At 40.9% G+C, this 18,568-nt stretch overlaps 1 protein-coding gene across 1 annotated transcript in view; it reads left to right on the top strand.

Annotated features, from left to right (window-relative positions):
- The first annotated feature begins 15,218 nt into the window (after positions 1–15,218).
- The window catches only part of LOC148033005 (uncharacterized), a 56,790-nt gene continuing 53,440 nt past the window's right edge, over positions 15,219–18,568 (top strand). The window contains exon 1 of the mRNA XM_087683704.1: positions 15,219–15,673. Coding sequence (XP_087539830.1) covers positions 15,477–15,673 — 197 coding nt within the window. The 5' untranslated portion in view covers positions 15,219–15,476. The remainder of the gene's footprint in view (positions 15,674–18,568) is intronic.

Genomic DNA, 18,568 nt, shown 5'->3' on the forward strand with positions numbered 1-18,568 from the left:
ACTCGATCGGGCATGGAGATAAGCTCACTATACCCGTGGAGATGGATAGCGCATTGGCTATGTGAGAGATAGCCACTAGTGCTTGGTTTGGAACACTTGAAGCAATAAGCGGTCCGTGGGTCTTGGCAGTTGAGCTTGTGCTCACCTCAACATTGGGCTTTGCACTCCCTGAGCATACACCTATTTGTGTCAGGTGTTGCCAGTGTTGTGTACACTTTGCCCTATTACACAAGGGGTGTGCCGGCTTACTGATGGATTCATTTGACATACTTGGGTATTTACTCGATGCACGTATGATTGTCACATGCTGATTTATGCCTGCTTGATGCTAGCTATGCTTTGACAGTCAGTGGTTGACTTGGTGCATTCATTTTGCCTACAGTTTGCTCCTCTCATTAGGCATGGCTGTAATTTATTACAGCAAGCAATTATACATGGATTGTGATGTATTTTTCATTCTGAATCATCCTGATTTTATGTACTTTTGATGGTATTTGATGGACAGCATCATTAGCTATCAGTTCATGGTCATTTTTACCTTGGTTTTGGTGGTATTTTGGCTATTTACAGCAAAAAACAACAAGCAATTTTGAAATGTTTGCAGTAGTATGGCATCCTCTTCCACTGACGGTGCTATCTTCAACATGACTAAGCTTGATGGTATGAATTATGCATATTGGAAGAGCCAAGTTTGGCAGGTATTGGTGAAAAAATCATAGATAAAGCTACTAGGGTTGAGTGGAGAGCAGCATGAAACTATGATTGATGATGAATGGATGGAGCTTGAGGAGTTATGCAAGTCCACCCTTATATTGTCTCTCACTGAACAGGTACATTACAATGTGGTTAAGGAAGCACAGAGTACTTGGCAGATTTGTGATAAGATCAAGAACCTCTATGACAAGAAAAGTCTAGCAAGTCAGATGTATTGGCTGAAGCAACTTATGGACTTTCGCATGAAGGAGAATGTGACGATGTCTACTCATTTGAGCCAGTTCCATGCTATTCTCAAGAACTTGACTTTGCATAGCATTACTTTCAATGATGAGGTTACTCCATTGTTTTTGCTTGGGACTCTGAGTGAGTCATGGGATGTATTCCGCAGTGCCTTATGTGCTTCTACTACTACTTTGAACTTGTCTAATGTAGAGAGTACTCTTTTGCAAGAAGAGATCAACTGTAAGAACTTGGATGCCTTTCATGTGTCGCATACTTTGATTGTTAGAGGTAGAGATGGTACTGGAAAGAATGACCATGGGAATGGCCGTGGTAGAGAATTGCAGAAGTCTAGGTCTAAGTTGTGTGGTAAGTCACACAGCAAGTCTCATGGGAGAAATGCTAATGTGACATGTCATCATTGTGGCAAGAAGGGTCATACACACCCACAGTGTCATGAGTTGCACAATGAGAAGCACAAAGAGAAGGGGAAAGACAAAGTACAAGAAAAGTCCTCTAATCACAGCATTGTGCTTGCAAAATCACGTGTGAAAATCAATGAGATAAATATCATGCAGAGTGAGGACTCCGATGGCGAGTACATACTTGCAGCTAGTTCTTATGATGCTACGCTGTTGATCGAGGTTCACTCTATGTATGCGCAGTGCTGGCTTTTGGATTCTGATGTTTCATTTCATGTTACACCATGCCGTGAGTGGTTCCATTCCTACCGCACTATCTCTAGTTCAGTTTGCTTGGGTGATGATAGGTCACTTGCTATTGTTGGCGTTGGGGAGGTACAATTGCAGTTATCTACTGATATTACTTTTTTGTTACAGGATGTACGTCATGTACCTGCACTTACACGCATCTTATGTCTATAGGGCAGCTTGATGATGATGGGTTTCATGTCTCTTTTGGGAATTCTGCTTGGAAGATCACACGTGGCAAACTTGTGCTTGCTAGAGGTGCCAACACTAGGAGTCTCTATTCTCTTGTAGTTGATGGATCCTTTGTTGATCATGTTTTGTTTGTGGGTCCCATCTCACATGTATCTCTTTGCCATGCCCATTTGGGCCATATGTCCTTGAAGGAAATGAAAATGTTTTGTGGTTTGCAGTACTTACTATCCCTTGACTATGCATGTTTTGATTCATGTCCGCATTGTCTTTATGGCAGACAGACTAGGAATGCGCATAAGAAGTTTAGTAGGACACACATGAGTGAGCCCCCGGCATTGGTACATCTGGATGTTTGTGGACCCATGCCCTATCAGTCTATGGGTGGTGCAAAGTATTTTGTGACATTTATTGATGATTTTTTGCGTAAAGTTTGGGCTTATCCCATTAAGCTTAAGTCATATGTCTTGGCTATGTTTCATAAATGGCTTGCATTGGTTGAGAACCAGACTGGGCATAGGCTTAAATGCCTTAGGACTAACAATGGGGGAGAATGTGTGTCATGTGCCTTTGAGCAGCTATGTGACCAGAGGGTATTAAGCGTCAATTGACCGCCCCCCTATACCCCACCCCAAAATGGTTTGGCTGAGTGGATGAATAGAACCATCTAGAAGCATGTACGTAGTATGCTTAGCCATGCAGGCCTACCACAGAGCTTTTAGGTGCGCTGAGGTAGTCAGTATAGCTATGTATATCATAAATAGATCAGCTTTCAGTGGTTTGGATTTCTAGGTTGTAGAGGAGGTATGGAATGGGAAACCTCCATCTTATACGCATCTATGTGACTTTGGATGTGAGACATTTTGCCATGTGCCCAAGGGCAAGCATAATAAGCTGGATTCTAAAAGTGTCAAATGCATTTTCCTTGGCTGTGGAGATGCAAGCGAGATGGGTTACCACCTCTGGGATTCGCAGGTGCAAAAAGTCATCTACAGCCATGATGTAGTCTTTCATGAAGACAAGATGCACCAGCAGCCTGAGAAGGTAGTTGAGATACATAGGGTTATATTCCAGGAGGAGCCACGTGCTCCTACACAGCCAGTTGGACAACCTACAGCAACACTTGGTACACATGACCAAGATAGCGAAGATTCCTTATGCATCAGCCATGGGCAATTTGATGTATGCCATGATAGCCACTCGTTCAAATATTGCCTTTGCAATTGGTATCGTGGCACGCTATATGGCTACACCTGGCACGAAAAAATGGGATGCCATGAAGGGTATCATGAGGTACCTGAAGGACACATGAGATATGTGTATTTGCTATGGTAGCCAAGATACAAGAGTTGTGGGATACACAGACTCCGATTATGCAGGACATGCAGATAGTAGAAATTCCACTTCTAGCTATGTATTCACCTATGCTGGAGGTGTTGTCTCTTGGATATCCAGGGTTCAGAAGTGTACGGCTCTATCTACCACTGAGGTCGAGTATGTTGCAGCCACTGAGGCCTACAAGAAGGCCATTTGGTTCAAGACCTTGGGATTGATGCTATACCTAGGTTGCATTCAAATTCAATGAGTGCTACTCAACTAGCCAAGAATCTAGTCTTTCGTGCGAAGATGAAACACATTGAGGTGAGGTATCACTTCATACGTGGGGTCATAGTTTGGAGGACAGGTCTGTTGACCTTGTCAAGATCTTCCGTGTATTACTACACTGACAGTAACCACCACTGCATTGTGCAAGTGGCGAGCGCCCGTCACCGTCACTTTATTATTTATTCTTTTAGTGATAGTTTGAATAAAGGAAGGCTCGGCCACACATTGTGACTATTGGAGTTCCCATTTCTTGTCTCTCTCTTTCTTGCTCTTGCTCTCCCACCATAGCTCTCCAAGTGCAAGCGTCGATCCTTCTCACCTTTCATGATGACATTCAAGTATGTCCATTGGATGTATCGATATCTTGGTTATCATGTACACATATTGGGATGTTTGAGGAATGCTTTGAGCTACAGATTTGAGTTGTATTTGATACTTTGGAGGTTGATTACATTACTATTGGCTATGATAAATACCTCCAAATTATGTCATTCTGAGCAATAAATGCATGCTCATAGTGGACTGCAAGTGAACTACATCCAACTTACTTGATCTTATATGTCTCGAGCAGTTGATGCTTGTTGGAATCTTGGTTGTGAAATATTTGCAGCTACAATTAGTAAACTATGACAAGTCTTTGTAGACTGTTGAAGGCATTGTTATTGCCTAAGTGGACAACCACTTTACTACTCTAAATAGTTGACTATAGCATCATGGTAAATGTAAGGGGTATAGACAATATTGCCCAGATTGTGGGGGAGAAATTGGACAATAAGAATTTTGCCTTGTGGAAGTTTAGAATGTAGAACTTCCTAATTGGAAGAGGTTATTGGGACTTATGTATTAGAGATGAAGCTTAACCAAAATTGCCAAATCAACTCTTGAGCTATGGAAACTCATAAACTATGGACAAAAAGAGCAAGTAAGTCCTACATTGGTTCATTATGCACATTAGATGCTATAGCCATGCAGATCAATGACTGTTGATCTCCAAAGAATGCATGGGAGATTCTTCTAAAAAATTATGGGAATGTTAAGAAAATTTAGCTTTAGCAATTGTTTAATAACATGTCTAGAAATGGCAGAAGCATACAAGCTTACACTATGGAAATTAAAACCATTGCTGATTAGCTTGCTTCTATTGGATAGAAAGTCGATGATGATGATATGGTTGCAATTACCTTTTGAATGGTTTGGGTAGAGAGTGCAAAAACCTTGACACATCTATTTCTATAAGACCAAACCCCCGTGATTGGGATGAGTTGCTTGTATTATTGCTACATGAAGAAGTAAAACTTGGGTTAATACAAGTTCAAGTACCTCTCAGAGTAGAGATACCATCTTTTTCTCTAGTCAAAGAGTTAGAGATAGAAGGGATCAAGGAGCATATCGAGGTCCTAGTGACACTTGAAATAATTATGGGCAGCAACAAAATTCTTGGAAAAATCAAAAAGCACAAGATCAAAGAGAATCAAGATCTTTTAAAGATAGGGGGAGATCATCTAGAGACAGAGGTGGTTCTGGGCAATCTAATGATCAATCAAATAGAGACAAGGATTGTCATTATTGTGGTAGATATGGACATATAGTAAAAGAGTATCATAAAAAACAGGTTAACATGAAAGCTAAGGGTAGACATCATGGTAATCGTGCATCCTCTAGTAATGCTACTTATGATCACTCAAACAAGCCATTTGCCATGACACATGTATCAATGGATACACGTAAGCAAGGTAAGGCTAATAAAAAGTGATACATTGACTTAGGTGCCTCAAATCATATGACCCTCCATGGAGAATGGTTTGATGAGATGATTGCAGACTCTCATGGCTATGTATGTATAGGTGATGATGCATCGCATGACATCAAGCATACATGTGTTGTACCATTAGTCATGCATGATGGGGAAAAAAAACAGTCTATATGATGTTCTACATGTACTCTCTATCACTAAAAATCTCCAAGTCAGATTCAATAAAGATGGCTATTTTATTGAAGAATATGGACATGGTTGCAAACTGATTGCAAAAGGAAAAAGAGATGGTAGGATATTTACCTTGGATGCTACTATTCCTGAACTAAAGGCAGCCATATTTGCTCATGACATTGTAGTAGTTAAATATGTGAAAATATGGCATAAGTGCATTTGACATATTAACATACAACAGCTAAAAACCATGCAGCAAAAGAAGATTATACTTAGTTTTTCAAAATTTAAGTATATGGATTTAGGATATGTATGTTCTGCTTTTCAGTTTGGGAAGTAAGCAAGATTTTCATTTGTCAAACATGTTAGGAATAGCACTAGACCATTGTAGTTGGTGCATTCAAATGTTTGGGGGGTCAAGCACATAATGCATGGTGCATGATATTATGTCTCTTTTATTGATCATTTCACCAGATATACATGGTTGTATATTTTTGCCACTTACTTCTAATTATGAGTCACCTGGGAGTGACAGCTTAGATAGTGAACTTGGTATACTATTAATGACTATGCCTAGAGTTTAGCAAAATAAGTATGTACCACCTCATGAGAGGCAATCTCATAGTGCACCATAGTTGAGAAGGTCAGAGAGAGTCAGAAAGCTTGTTGATAGGTTGACTTATAGCGGATATTCAGCTAGACACTTTGCTTACATGACAAAAGTAATGGATCGTAAAGAGATGACAAAGTTCAGTAAAGCAGTTATTGGTGAAAATTGGTACACAACTATGGAGGAAGAGTATGCTACATTGGCTGAAAATGACACTTGGGATTTAGTCAGATTGCCTGAAGGCAAAACACCCATTGGCTACAAATGGGTTTACAAAGTGAAGGTAGATGGATCTTTGGAGAGATACAAGCATGATTGGTTGCTAAAGGTTATGCATAGCAATATGGCCTTGTTTATGAGGAAACTTTTAGCCCGATTGCAAAAATGGCAATTGTGAGAATTGTCATTACTTTACTAGCATCTAAGGGATGGAAACTTTGGTAGATGGATATTAAAAATGCATTTCTAAACGGGGATTTGATTGAGAAAGTGTATATGGAACAACCCAAGGGTTATGCACATCATGCTAACCTTAATCATGAGTGTAGGTTGAAAAAGGAACTTTATGGTTTGGAGTAGGCACCAAGAGCATGGAATGCTCAGATCAACTCCTACTTGCATCAACTTGGATTCAGATGGGAAAAGATCATAGTCTTTTTACTGAGAAGACAAAGACATGTTATGTATTTGAGAGCTGCATTTTAGGAGCCGACTTTAAGCCGATCTACAAGCGGTTCGAGCTCGTTTTAAAGTGGAAACATGGTCAGGACGAGTCAACGAGCCAATTTTCATGAAAAATCAAATAGTGGTTGGCAGATGTGACTGAGCTGGAGTTTTCCTAGATGCATTTTCGACATTAGGAATCCAACACAAGTCTCGGTTTGTCAATCGGAGGTCGTTTGACCCCCCCATTTAATCCCCGCAAGGTTCGGCATTATAAAGCAGCTACCGGATTGGGAAGCCATAAAGTGTGTGGGAGAGGCCAGGTTGATGGAATTTGAGGCCACGAAGTCACCTGTCCAATCGGATTGCAAATCGAAGTTTGTTTGGGCCTTCAAAATTGAAAAATCCACTTGCAAGACAGTGTGAACACGAAAAGATGAACCAGTTATTTTAATGTTTTAAACCTTAAGCTTAATAAAAGCATTGAAACTAATGCAAAAACTGTCGATGCGCCTCCTCATCTTGGCTCGATGACTCTCCGATTCAAACCCGTTTGGAGAGAGAGAGAGAGAGAGAGAGAGAGTATATTAACGTCTCTAAAAGGCCAATGTGGCCTATGAGACCAAAACAGTACATACAATGATGATGGTGTGTTTCTCATCTAGAACGAGAAGAAAGATGAAGAACATGCCTATAAGACTGAAAAGGAAATGAAATGAAATGAAATAGTGTCCCATAAAGGGAAACATGTCAGTGATCTGAAAGTGAGAGTAGAGAAAGGAAAACTCTCCATCAATGATATGTCTGTTCTCTAGGGAAGTGTATCTCTGCATAGCTAAGGCGTCTTGGCATCTGTCTCCTGTGGCGCTCAATGATGGCTTTAATTTGTCTGTGGTGTGGATGTCTAGGCCTTCGTCCGAGTGGACGTGGGCGCCTAGACCGGCTAAGTGCCACTGCTCTATCCAAAGGGACACCTACAGAGAGAGAGGGAGATTCTCGATCAGGGCAGGGAGAGGAACAGGATGGCTACAAGCTTGCCCGTTTTAATGGAGGATTTAAAAATCTCATTTTTAGTCTTTCTCTCTCCTCCCTCTCTCTCCCCTTAAGGGGCAGTTCATGCACATGAAGAAGAATGAAGACCGGTTGAAGGATGCTTGCCCCAGATTGCTCCAAGATCAAGAGGAGGCTGAGGGAAGATATTTAGCATTGAAGATTTGCTGTTGGTCGGGCAGTCCGTTGGCGACCTGAAAAAATAATCAAAACATCCGCAACACACAAATAAGCAGTATGCCTCATTTGTTGGGATCTTGTTTGCATTATGATTGAGGGTTGTGCATAAAAGAAATGCAGACCCGTAATGATAAATAGTCATAATAATTGAATTATTGTCTAAAAAGTTCATTCTTAGTGTAAAAATGAAGGTTTTATTGGTTTTGGTGGGAAAAAGAGATGTGCATGGGATAAAATTCTAAGAAAAATATCTTTCAGCTGTCATAATCAGTCACTAATCATAAATCAGAAAATAATCTATTTTTATGTATAAATAAATAGAGAAAAATAGCTAAAAATAGAGAAAAATAGAATTTTCGCGTTATAAAAATCTGAAAAATTATGATTCGTGGTTGTGGATGTATAACAAAGCTGAGGCATGAAGTTTTGCTTCAGTTCAGCTTTGTTTATGTGTCATAGTTCATCTTTTTCTGTTTTATGCGAAAAATGCATACAAAATAATACCCTACACCTATGCAATGCAACATAACTTAAACATTAGAGGAAAAGGGTGAGGTTAAGAGATTAAGAGGGCTAAGAGGGTGTGAATCTTTGAAATATTTGATTGTGCATTCCATTTAGAATTGTGATAATTCAATTTAAGAGGCTAATAGCATGAAAAATCAATGTTAGTCCCCATACATCGAAGCATACGTTTAGTGAAAATCATGAAAGGGCTGGTTTTTCCGCATCACAAAACACCGATTGGATAAATATTGTTTGTGCACTAGGATCATATGCACTATGCATGACGCATGACATGGTATCAGTCCTAGATTGCATAGCAATTGTCTTCCTAGGACATGACTTATACGTTGAGTGGAAAAGAGCCTTTGATATAGGTCAGTTGTACGCTTTCCTTGGGACTGTTCGGTGAGGATTTATATATTCTTGGATCGTACAAAACAAGAAAAGAGTGAAGTTTGTGCGTTATGTCTTATATGTTGGAGCAACACATCTTGGGGCCAATCCCCGAGGTGTAGGAGAGTCGCAGTGGAGCCGCGCAATCAGCCGAGGGGAGCTTCCTCATGTTTGTGTTACGAGGCACTATGCCTATATATTATGGGATCTCCCTTTGAGGAGAAGGGAAGGTAAACGTTGGACTACATATCAGCTATAAACACATAATTAAGTCTATTTAGTGTACATCGATGTATTACAGACGCTCCTGGACCACCAGACTGTGTGGTGGGGTTGTCTGTTTTGTGCATGAGGTCCGGCTAGTGCCATAGCCAGTGCTAGTCCATTTTAGGTCCCATCAGTATTCTTGGTCATTTATGTAGATGACTTAATCATCACTAGGGATGATGATTCTAGTATTGCTAAAATTAGGTCTATGCTACAAACTAAATTCAAAGTGAATGACTTGGGAGAGCTGAAGTATTTTATTAACATTGAGATATGACAACACCTTAAGGAATTTGGCTATTATAGAAGCAGTATGCACATGATATGCTACTCACATATGGAATGATGGATTGTAAGCCCATGGAAACTCCATTATATCACAATGTAAAGCTTTAAGTTGATGTTGGCAATGAGATAGAGAATGTTACGATATATAAGCAAATGGTGGATAGCCTAATCTATCTTACTATTACGCATCCTGATCTTAGTTATTTAGTGGGGATAATTAGTCAGCCACACAAACCTCACTTGGATATAGTTAGGAGGATTATGCGGTATGTTAAGGGTACATCTGAGTATGGGCTCTTTTATGAGTTTGGAAAACCTCTTGAGTTGATAGGTTGTATTAATGCAGATTGGGTTGATTGTGCATATGACAAACGAGCAACCAGTGGCCGTGCTTTTTAGTCTTGGTAGCAATATGATCACTTGGAGTAGCAAAAAGTAGCCTACAATCACTCTCTCTAGTACAGAGGCAAAGTATAGAGGTGCAGCCCTAGTTGCATGTGAAGTACTCTAGCTCTTGAAATTGCTAAATGACTTGGGTATATAGATGGACAAATTAGTCACGTTGCATTGTGACAACATGAGTAGTGTGCTTCTTGCTAGCAATCCAATTTACCACGGTAAATCAAAGCACACTTACCTCTAACTTGACAGCTCTATCCTTTGTCTATCTCTTCCCCTCTCTTTTCAATAGAGTTTGTGATGGTGATTTGTGAGGTTATTGTACACACCTCAAGCACAGGGGTACCATATCACCTCAATGGGAAGCGTGACACCTACAATCTCAAGCTATTTGTGTGTTGATGGATATCTTCAGTGCTAGAAAGATTGCCTACCCCAAATCACATCAAGGTCATAGTATCACCTTGTGGGACAATTAGCCAATGGTTGCTTTGGGTCCAAGCAACTACCTTGAGAAGGTGTTGAGGCAAGTGGTGCTTTCTTGAGAGTTGCAAGGTGATGATGTTTGTCTTGAGGGAAAGTTCACCAGATTGTAATCACCTCATGTGATTATTAGTGGGTGATTATATCTTTCAAGAGTGGAGGTTGGCACTTGTCTCAAGTTGTTGCCTTGAGGGCTGGTAGATATTGCCATGAAGTTAGGTGGTGGCAACACTTTTCTTCGTGGAGATTGGGGGTCATGTGAGTGGACCTCATGGCTCTTGACTTGAGTCAATGGTGTTTTGAGCGGAGAAGGTAGGATGGTGGCTCTTACCTTGAGGAGTGGTAGGCAAGCTTGACCCAAGTGCATGGTGAAAGTGCCTCGAGTTTGGCTGAGAATATTATCTTCAACAAGGGTGAAGCGCATCATGTAGGGTCATCGTGATACTGTCTTGAGAGAAGGTGGCATCTTGAGTGGAGGTGGCCGGGTTGTGGGTCTTGCCTTGAGCCATGAGAGTGAGGATCACCTTGAGAGGGTGGTGGACTATTGTCTCAAATGGGTCGAAATGCCTCAAGCAAGGTGGAGACTATTGTCCTGAGTGAAGATGGTTGGTGTCACGTCTTGCGTTGAATGGAAGGTTGGTTGTGATTAGCACTTCAATGCTTTTTTGGTAAAGCAAAAGCAAGTGTTTCCTTTTCTTCTTGGAGTGAAAGGAAAGCACCTTGACTCACAGCAAGATGGTGATCATTTCGAGTAGAAGGCATAATTTTACCTCAAGTAACTAGAGTGGTGGTAATTACCTCAAGTGCGTGGATGACTCCTAGTTGCAAGAAGTCTCAATCACCTTGAGCGGTTCATGTTCACCTCAAGTGTGCATTTTCCTTAGCAATTGTCTCAAGCGGTGTAAGAGGTGATGATTGCCTTAAGTAGCTAGGCATAGATGATTGCCTCGAGAGGCAATATGGTGAGTGCTTCTAGTGCCAACACATCAAGCCAAAGGCAAGAGCAATCACCTTGAGTATGAGGGAATTTGCCTTCTTGAGTAGGAGGGAGATAATTCACCTCAATATGGTGTTGAAAATGATGGTTATCTTGAGTTGGGTCTTATGGGCTAAGTAGGATTCATGAGGAGCATGATAGGAGGGGCATTCAACGTACCTAAGACAATGACTACGGTGATGTAGATCAAGGATGGGAGGATGAAGTTGTTGCCAATGAAGAAGAAGGGTGCCTCAAGTGGGTTGCCCTTGAGTGACTAGTTTTTTTCTTTGTCAATGCTCTCATGCTACATATGGTGGAGGAGGTGGTATTGAGAGTGGCAAAGCTAGCGTATATGGTGGCCATCATATGGTCTCAACGATGGTAGGTCCTTTTCTATAAATGGGATGATGGGGTTGATGAAAGCTCATAGGACAAAAGTGATGACTGTGTCCAATAATGGGCTCACCAAAGTTGTGTCTAAGACAAAAAAGAGCCAATCATGACAATAGTCTTCTCTCCCTATATATCTTCTCTTTGCAAGTGCTACCATAATTTCATGATGCCAAGATGAAGGTCTCTAACACTATGAGACCAAAAGAGAGGTCCAACATATGGCTCAAGATGCAAGATGGTCTTTGAAAGTCTCCCAAGTGGGTAGAATTCCAACTCGATGTCCAACCAATTGCAAATGCAACTGTGGTGTAGTGCCTTCCATGTCTAGTTTTGCCAAATGATTCCATAATGGTTGTAAGCTACCCCTTTAGTACCCAAGAGGTCTCAGCACATGAACTCAGAGATTCTTAGTCTTAACTAGCCAATCATTGAGCCTCAAGTATTTCAATCCTCTAAAGCATTAAAGGATACAAGCCATACTCTAGACTAGGACGAATAGGTCATTGTCAAACAATTGATCATGATCTATTTGGATCAATAAGTGTGGAAAGTCCACAACTAGTTCAAAACCTATAATTTTTAGTCCAAAACTTATAACTCAAGATTTGAAACGCTCTATTGTCAATAACTATCTCAAACAGGGTCAAACTATGCATTATTAGGGTCATCTTAAACTAGCTCGCTAGTGTCCAAAAAGAGCCTCAAGCATGCATACAATTGGAGGAAGATCATCAACTAATTAAACCAAACTTTGAATAATCAATAAATTGAAGAGAAGAAATTGTAATAAGAGTGTGGGAAACTTTCCTCAACAAGCCCACTCCAAAGCTTCCTAAACTATGTCAACTATGTACCATGGAGAAGCTAGTTGGCACCCCCACTAGAAGACCACTTTTTCTAATTACCAAACCCATCAAATATAGCACAACACCATAGCCCTATCAATCAATCTCTCTAGCTAGTCACGTTGTTATATTACAATTCTTACTCAAAACCCATCACTGTTATATTACAATTCTTACTCAAAACCCATGCTTATAACATGCAATCAAAATATAAAAAACTTTCAAAGAACACACAACAAAAGCTAAGGAAATTATAGCAATCAATCTCTTCGCATTCACACAAACAAATCTCTCACTATATAGACTACTAACACTACCATGATTACTAATAAAAAATATACCTATTTCCACGAGTTGTTTATTGCACAACATTCAACTTTTAAAAAATTTAATAAAATTTTTAAAAATTTCAACAAAATTTTAGAAAATTTCATGCAATCCTCAAAACCCATCTAGGTTTGATCAAACTTCTCACAATCACTGTAATACAATACTCTCTAGTGGTTATGGGTATCATTCCTCATGTATATATTCGATAAGACCATGAAGAATCAAAATCTTCAGAGCAACACAACTAGCAATCCCACAATGCTTTTTGGCTCACTATTCAATGATAATTAGATTAGGGAACAACTTCTAATGATGCACACACATATAGTCTTTTTGGCTTACCTATATTGAACCATAACTAGCTAGTTGCCATTCAACAATTGGCTCATGACATGCTTGAATTCTCCCATGAAAATAATAATAAAAATTGACAAAGAATAGCACGAAACCTAAAGTTTTTTAAAAATTCTCTTCTTTAAAGCACACAAGAATGAGAAAACATTTGATGGCCACTAGAATATGTAGATTAATGATTGCCTGATAAGTGGTGATGCTAGTTTTGAGGTTTTTAAATTCTTTATGAATCAACAGAAAAGAAATCCTCATCTAATGAATCACATCAAAGATCCTAATCTATCAAAATAAAAGTTTCGAACACCTTCAACTTCATTCCCTCCAACATGTCCTAATCTATAACATGCAAGGTTTTCGCAATGAGCTCATCACCGCGAGGAAGCCCATCTCGCTCAAACTTGTCACATTCCTTCTATGGTCTACAATCAAAGAATGGATCAAATGAGATTTTGTCCAATCCTGGCAATGGAACCAACATGTAGTTAGGATAAACTACATTGCTAAATCTAGACAGATTGGTGCATATCAGTTCATGCACTCTCTATTGACCAATCACTCGCACCTTCTCACACTATGAGGTCTCTTACCATATATTTCTACACCCTTGGATTGTCACAAACAAAATCCACAACTCTACCAAGTGAGCAAAACAATCTAAATTGATAGACAAAGCGAGGTGAAGACTCATTGATGGTTGTAGTCTAGGAGTTGTTCGAGACCTCCCAAGCTATAACGATCCCTCTAGTTGTGCAACCTCTAAGCTTTGCAAATCTTGAATCCACAGGCTGCGCAATATGATGATGCCTCACTTGATTCTCCAAGTCAAGTGGACCACACATGCATACTCACTCACTCACTCACTCACTCACTCACTCACTCACTCACTCACTCACACACCACACACACACACACACACACACACACACACACACTCTCTCTCTCTCTCTCTCTCTCTCTCTCTCTCTCTCTCTCTCAACCTCTTTGACCCTTCTTCTTTGCTACAAAAATCTATGTCTATCTACCTCTCAACCTGAGCTAGAGGCACAAGAAGGTGAGGGGAGATGAGGTGGAGAATCTTGTAACTGAGTATAGAGAGGCAAGAGAAGGCAGCGCGCGCGCGCACACACACACACACACACACCCCTTCACTCCTTCAAGCTTGCATGCCAGAGACATTCATAGTAGAGTCAACAAGAAATGTGAGAAAGAAAGGATAAGCTTTTGATTTTGCAATCACATGAGTGTCTCATTAAGGTTTTTTCGTACCTTACATATGGTTGGGCTATTTTACATTTGGCGGCTCTTGCTTTTGGCACATTGGCCAGTCACTCCGTCACTTGCAAGCTTAGGTTTTTGCCCATCGGTGCATCCCCTTCACTGGCTTATGTATGTGAGTACATCTATGCTTGCAAAAATTTTAAAATTGCAATGCACATAATAGGAGTGAGCTCAACACTCGACAATGAGTTTACAATAAATACATGGGCTTCTTAGGTATTGATTTCCCCGATTTGTCGGTGGGCACATGACAACTCCATGCCATGTTTGTGTTTTTTCCACCCTAAGAAGCACTTTTACTCTCGGACTTGATTTTCACCATTTTGATGCGATCAATGTACCTTCAAGCATTCACTTTTTGATTTTTGTCAATTTTCTTGGTCTTTGTGCACATCTTGCTTTTTAGCTTTTCTAACTTGTAGCCCACTTTGCCAAAAAGGATAACATATTCTCTTCTTCTTCCCCTCTTCCACAACATATGGGCATTTCATAGCATTCATCTTTACTATTAGTTAAGGGGAGGTTAGGGGCGGGTGCCACGTGGCAGCCCCCAACCTCCCCACAAAGAAACGCAGGGGCGGGTGCCACGCGTCCAGCACCCGCCCTCGCCGCAAAAATCGTGGCCGCCCTGACACTTGGGCGAGTCTAGGCACGGAGCGCCTAGTACATGTTAATCTAAAGGCAAGCCTAATAAATACAACACCCAAATTTTGCACTAGTCATTTTTTAACCAACCAAATTGAATAAAAAGTTTTGTAGCTTCACTGGCTAAGTTATATTCATGACCACCGGCTCCAAAGGACTTATCGATTGTTGTACTCTCTTACTCAGGCTGCAAGCCCAGGAAAGTCACGAAACCTTTTGCTGGGTGGGGTCCAGCCTTGATTTTGACATGCTACGTTCCACTTTTGTCTCTTGTCTCTGGAAAATCCTTTGCCACCAGCAACTACCAGCAGTATTATTACTCATGGCTATGGCTACCCGGAGCTGGGGCATTCCTTGTCCTTGTTAGAGTGCATGGCTTCATAGCCTTGTGGTTCTGAACCTGGATTTGAAAGCTCTGCACTTGTGCTCCTAGAAGCTTCTGGACATGGCAGCGGGTAGCAGGACATTGGGCTTCTTGATCTTGGTCGTGCTGGGCTTCCAAAGCTTGCTCATGGCTGTTGTCTCATCGGCTGGGAGATGCGATCCGCGCTGTGCAACAGGTCAGTGCGATGGCAAAGGCGTTTGCCTCTGTGAGCTTCCCAGCAATTCTACCTTTCTGGACGGGGACAGGCCTTTCCTTGGGTAAGGTCACTAGATCTGCATTTTTTTTCTTTTCTGTTTTGTCTCTCTTGTGAATGATTGGTGTGAAGATCACTTGGGTCATGGATTTGAGCCAGCTTTTTCCTGTAGAGAATGCACATTTGCCAATGTGACTTGCTGTTTCCTTTGGGTGGATTATGTCAGTTTGCCCAATGGGATGCACATTAGTTGCTTGATGGTGGCATGGTCTCTTACATACAAAATAGATCTCGATTCAGGCCAAAACTCAAGATCATTGTCGTTGTAAAGCTACTGAATTGGCATCCTGATGCTCGTTGACAGGACGTTGTAACATTCTATATGCAATGTTGTTGATGTTAAGCTGCACAATCGGGTGCCTCTACTGCATCATTTACATGTCTGAATGACCATAGCAGTAGACAGACGCAATGAAACATGTCATGAGTACACACAGCCACATTTCAACATATTCACAAGGGTATACCGAGATTGTATATCCACATTGTCCAGATGTTAACACATATTTGCAAACAAACATGTCTTTCCCGTGTCAAGTGGAAGCCAACACCAAAACAAATAGCTTGTGACATAAGGTGAGAAGGACTGGGAATGGAATGATTATTCTCCTCTACCTAATTATGTGTGCACTCATTTGTACAAGCAATATACAGTTTGACAGCAGCACATGGATGACCAACACTTCTCAGCTGGCCCATATTTTACATTGGAATCTATCGTTTTGAGAGGTGAGACCTGTGAGAAGCTTTTGCTCACTTACTGTAAACCCAGATAAAAACAGGTAAACACTGCTGCTCTGCATATAAAGATGATAGGGCAACTGACTCATTTTCAAGTATGTGGAGCCTGGTTTTCTTTACACTGGCACTCTCAGCATTCTTCATTAGTCAATGGTACACTCAAATATACATAAGGTGACCATCACTTAGTGCAAAGCCATTGGTAAAGGAAGGAAATAGTCCCAAAATAATGCGTATTGCCACATGTGCAGGTCGAAAGGAAGGAAATTAGCCCCCAAATTGTGCATATTTCTGTATGTTCAGGGTGAAGTATGTCAGTGGGAAGCGACAACCCAGAATGGGTTCGGTAAAAAATTGCTGCAAAGTCTCTCTTGTTTTTAGGGACAAACTGTCTATTTTTCAGGTTGCAATTGAACCAGCTGCTACCAAGTGGGATCAGCATTAGTGCTACCAGGTGCAATCCTGTTGCCAAGTCTTCACACCCAGCCGTTGCACTCCACAGTTTTCTATGCACTGATGAAAACAGAGGCATAAAGGTGAGTGGACAGCAGAGAGAATGAATGCAAGAGAATGAACAAGACTCTCAGGCTGTGAACCCTGTGCAAAATACTGAAGTGAAAACTGAAGTATGTACAATGTCTGAGTTGGCTGACCTGAAAAGCACCCATATAGGTCTGGCCTGGCAATTGGCAAATGAGCATTGAAAGTATCTATGATTGGGGGAAAACCTGAACGAGTTGAGAGGCTGCAAGTAACTTATGTACAAATGGACTGAGGGTTCAAAGACATGGTTCCCCTTCAATCAAAGAAAAGTTGCAATCATGGTGGTCCAACTCTAGTATGGTAGAAAATATCTCCAATGTTGCGCTCTATGAGCTTGATGTTGGGACCATTGAACACATCCTTATTCTTTCAAGGATTTCGACTTACGACGTGCATGGCTATCTTTCATCTAGCCTACTTGCATGCTACATGGATCTATAACTAGAGATGATTAGAAAACACATTTATCAATGCTCACCATGTTGTAGTTGTTGCATTGGCAAGCCATGCCCTCAATCCATGAGCTTGCTCCTTAGCTTTTGATTTTGCTTTCATTGTTGCCATGAATGAGAGGAAATGCCAATGAAGAGCTTGAGTAGATGAAGAGAAGAAGAAAGCTTCACAAACCACGTCCTTCATTCCCTCACACTCTCAATTCACACACTCTTGCTTGTGTTTGTAGCTCACCAAAAAGATGGGATGGAGATTAAGGGGAAAGGATGCAAGGAGCTTCTCATTGCTATATCTCTCACTCTACACATACTCTCACACTCTCTCCTTCACTCTCACTTAAGGCAATAGAGTAGTAAGAAGGCAAAGTTTGCATACACATGAATAGCTTATTCCATTATTTCTAATCTCTTTTATACATGAATTCTAAGATTAGGGTTTTCCTATCCCTTTTGGACATCCTTACAACGAGACTTACCTCCTATTGTATGCATCTAGACCTTAATCTTAGTCCAAAAATTGACTAATGCACGTTGCAACCTCATCATGCTAGTTGATTAGATGCAATTTTGCACGCAAGGAAGTTTGGATCTTGATAAAACATCCAACCAAATTTTACAACTGAATTTTACAACAATCTTCTTTTCCAAAAATTATGATCATTTCTCTTGCGGTTAACATTTTGTCCCGTTTCTAGACAAGGGCTTGCACTATGACACTCACGCCAAAGGGTAACTTGCTGCTATAGGTGAGAAGACTTGGAACAACTGGTGAGGAGTCCTGGTAAAAAGGAAGGTTCGTATTGAAGAGCTAAGAAAAGAGACTTGGAATGGCAATGTTGAAGAACTTTATGCTTTGACAGGTTGTCTCAAAGAGAGATGGAGTGACAGTTGGCTCTGACACTTGATGGATCATGGTTGTGGGCCACCGATGTTGATGGGTTTGTGAGAGGTGCAGTGTATCTTCTATGTCACTTGTGCTCTCCCTACGGGGTGTGTCTACCTTACTTTGTACAACGGTTGGTACACCGTACGCATGTATGTGAAACTAGGAGCTGGGTCCATGTAAACTTGGAATATTATTCTATACTTGAGGATCCAGTCGGTGTTAAGTTATTGTATTGTGCTAATCCTTGGGTGACAAGGCTTTTAAGCATGCTTGGGAT

This window comes from Lygodium microphyllum, chromosome 8 (assembly GCF_053477565.2).
Source record: "Lygodium microphyllum isolate KBCC chromosome 8, Lygodium_microphyllum_v1.1.10, whole genome shotgun sequence".
Classification (NCBI taxonomy): domain Eukaryota; kingdom Viridiplantae; phylum Streptophyta; class Polypodiopsida; order Schizaeales; family Lygodiaceae; genus Lygodium; species Lygodium microphyllum.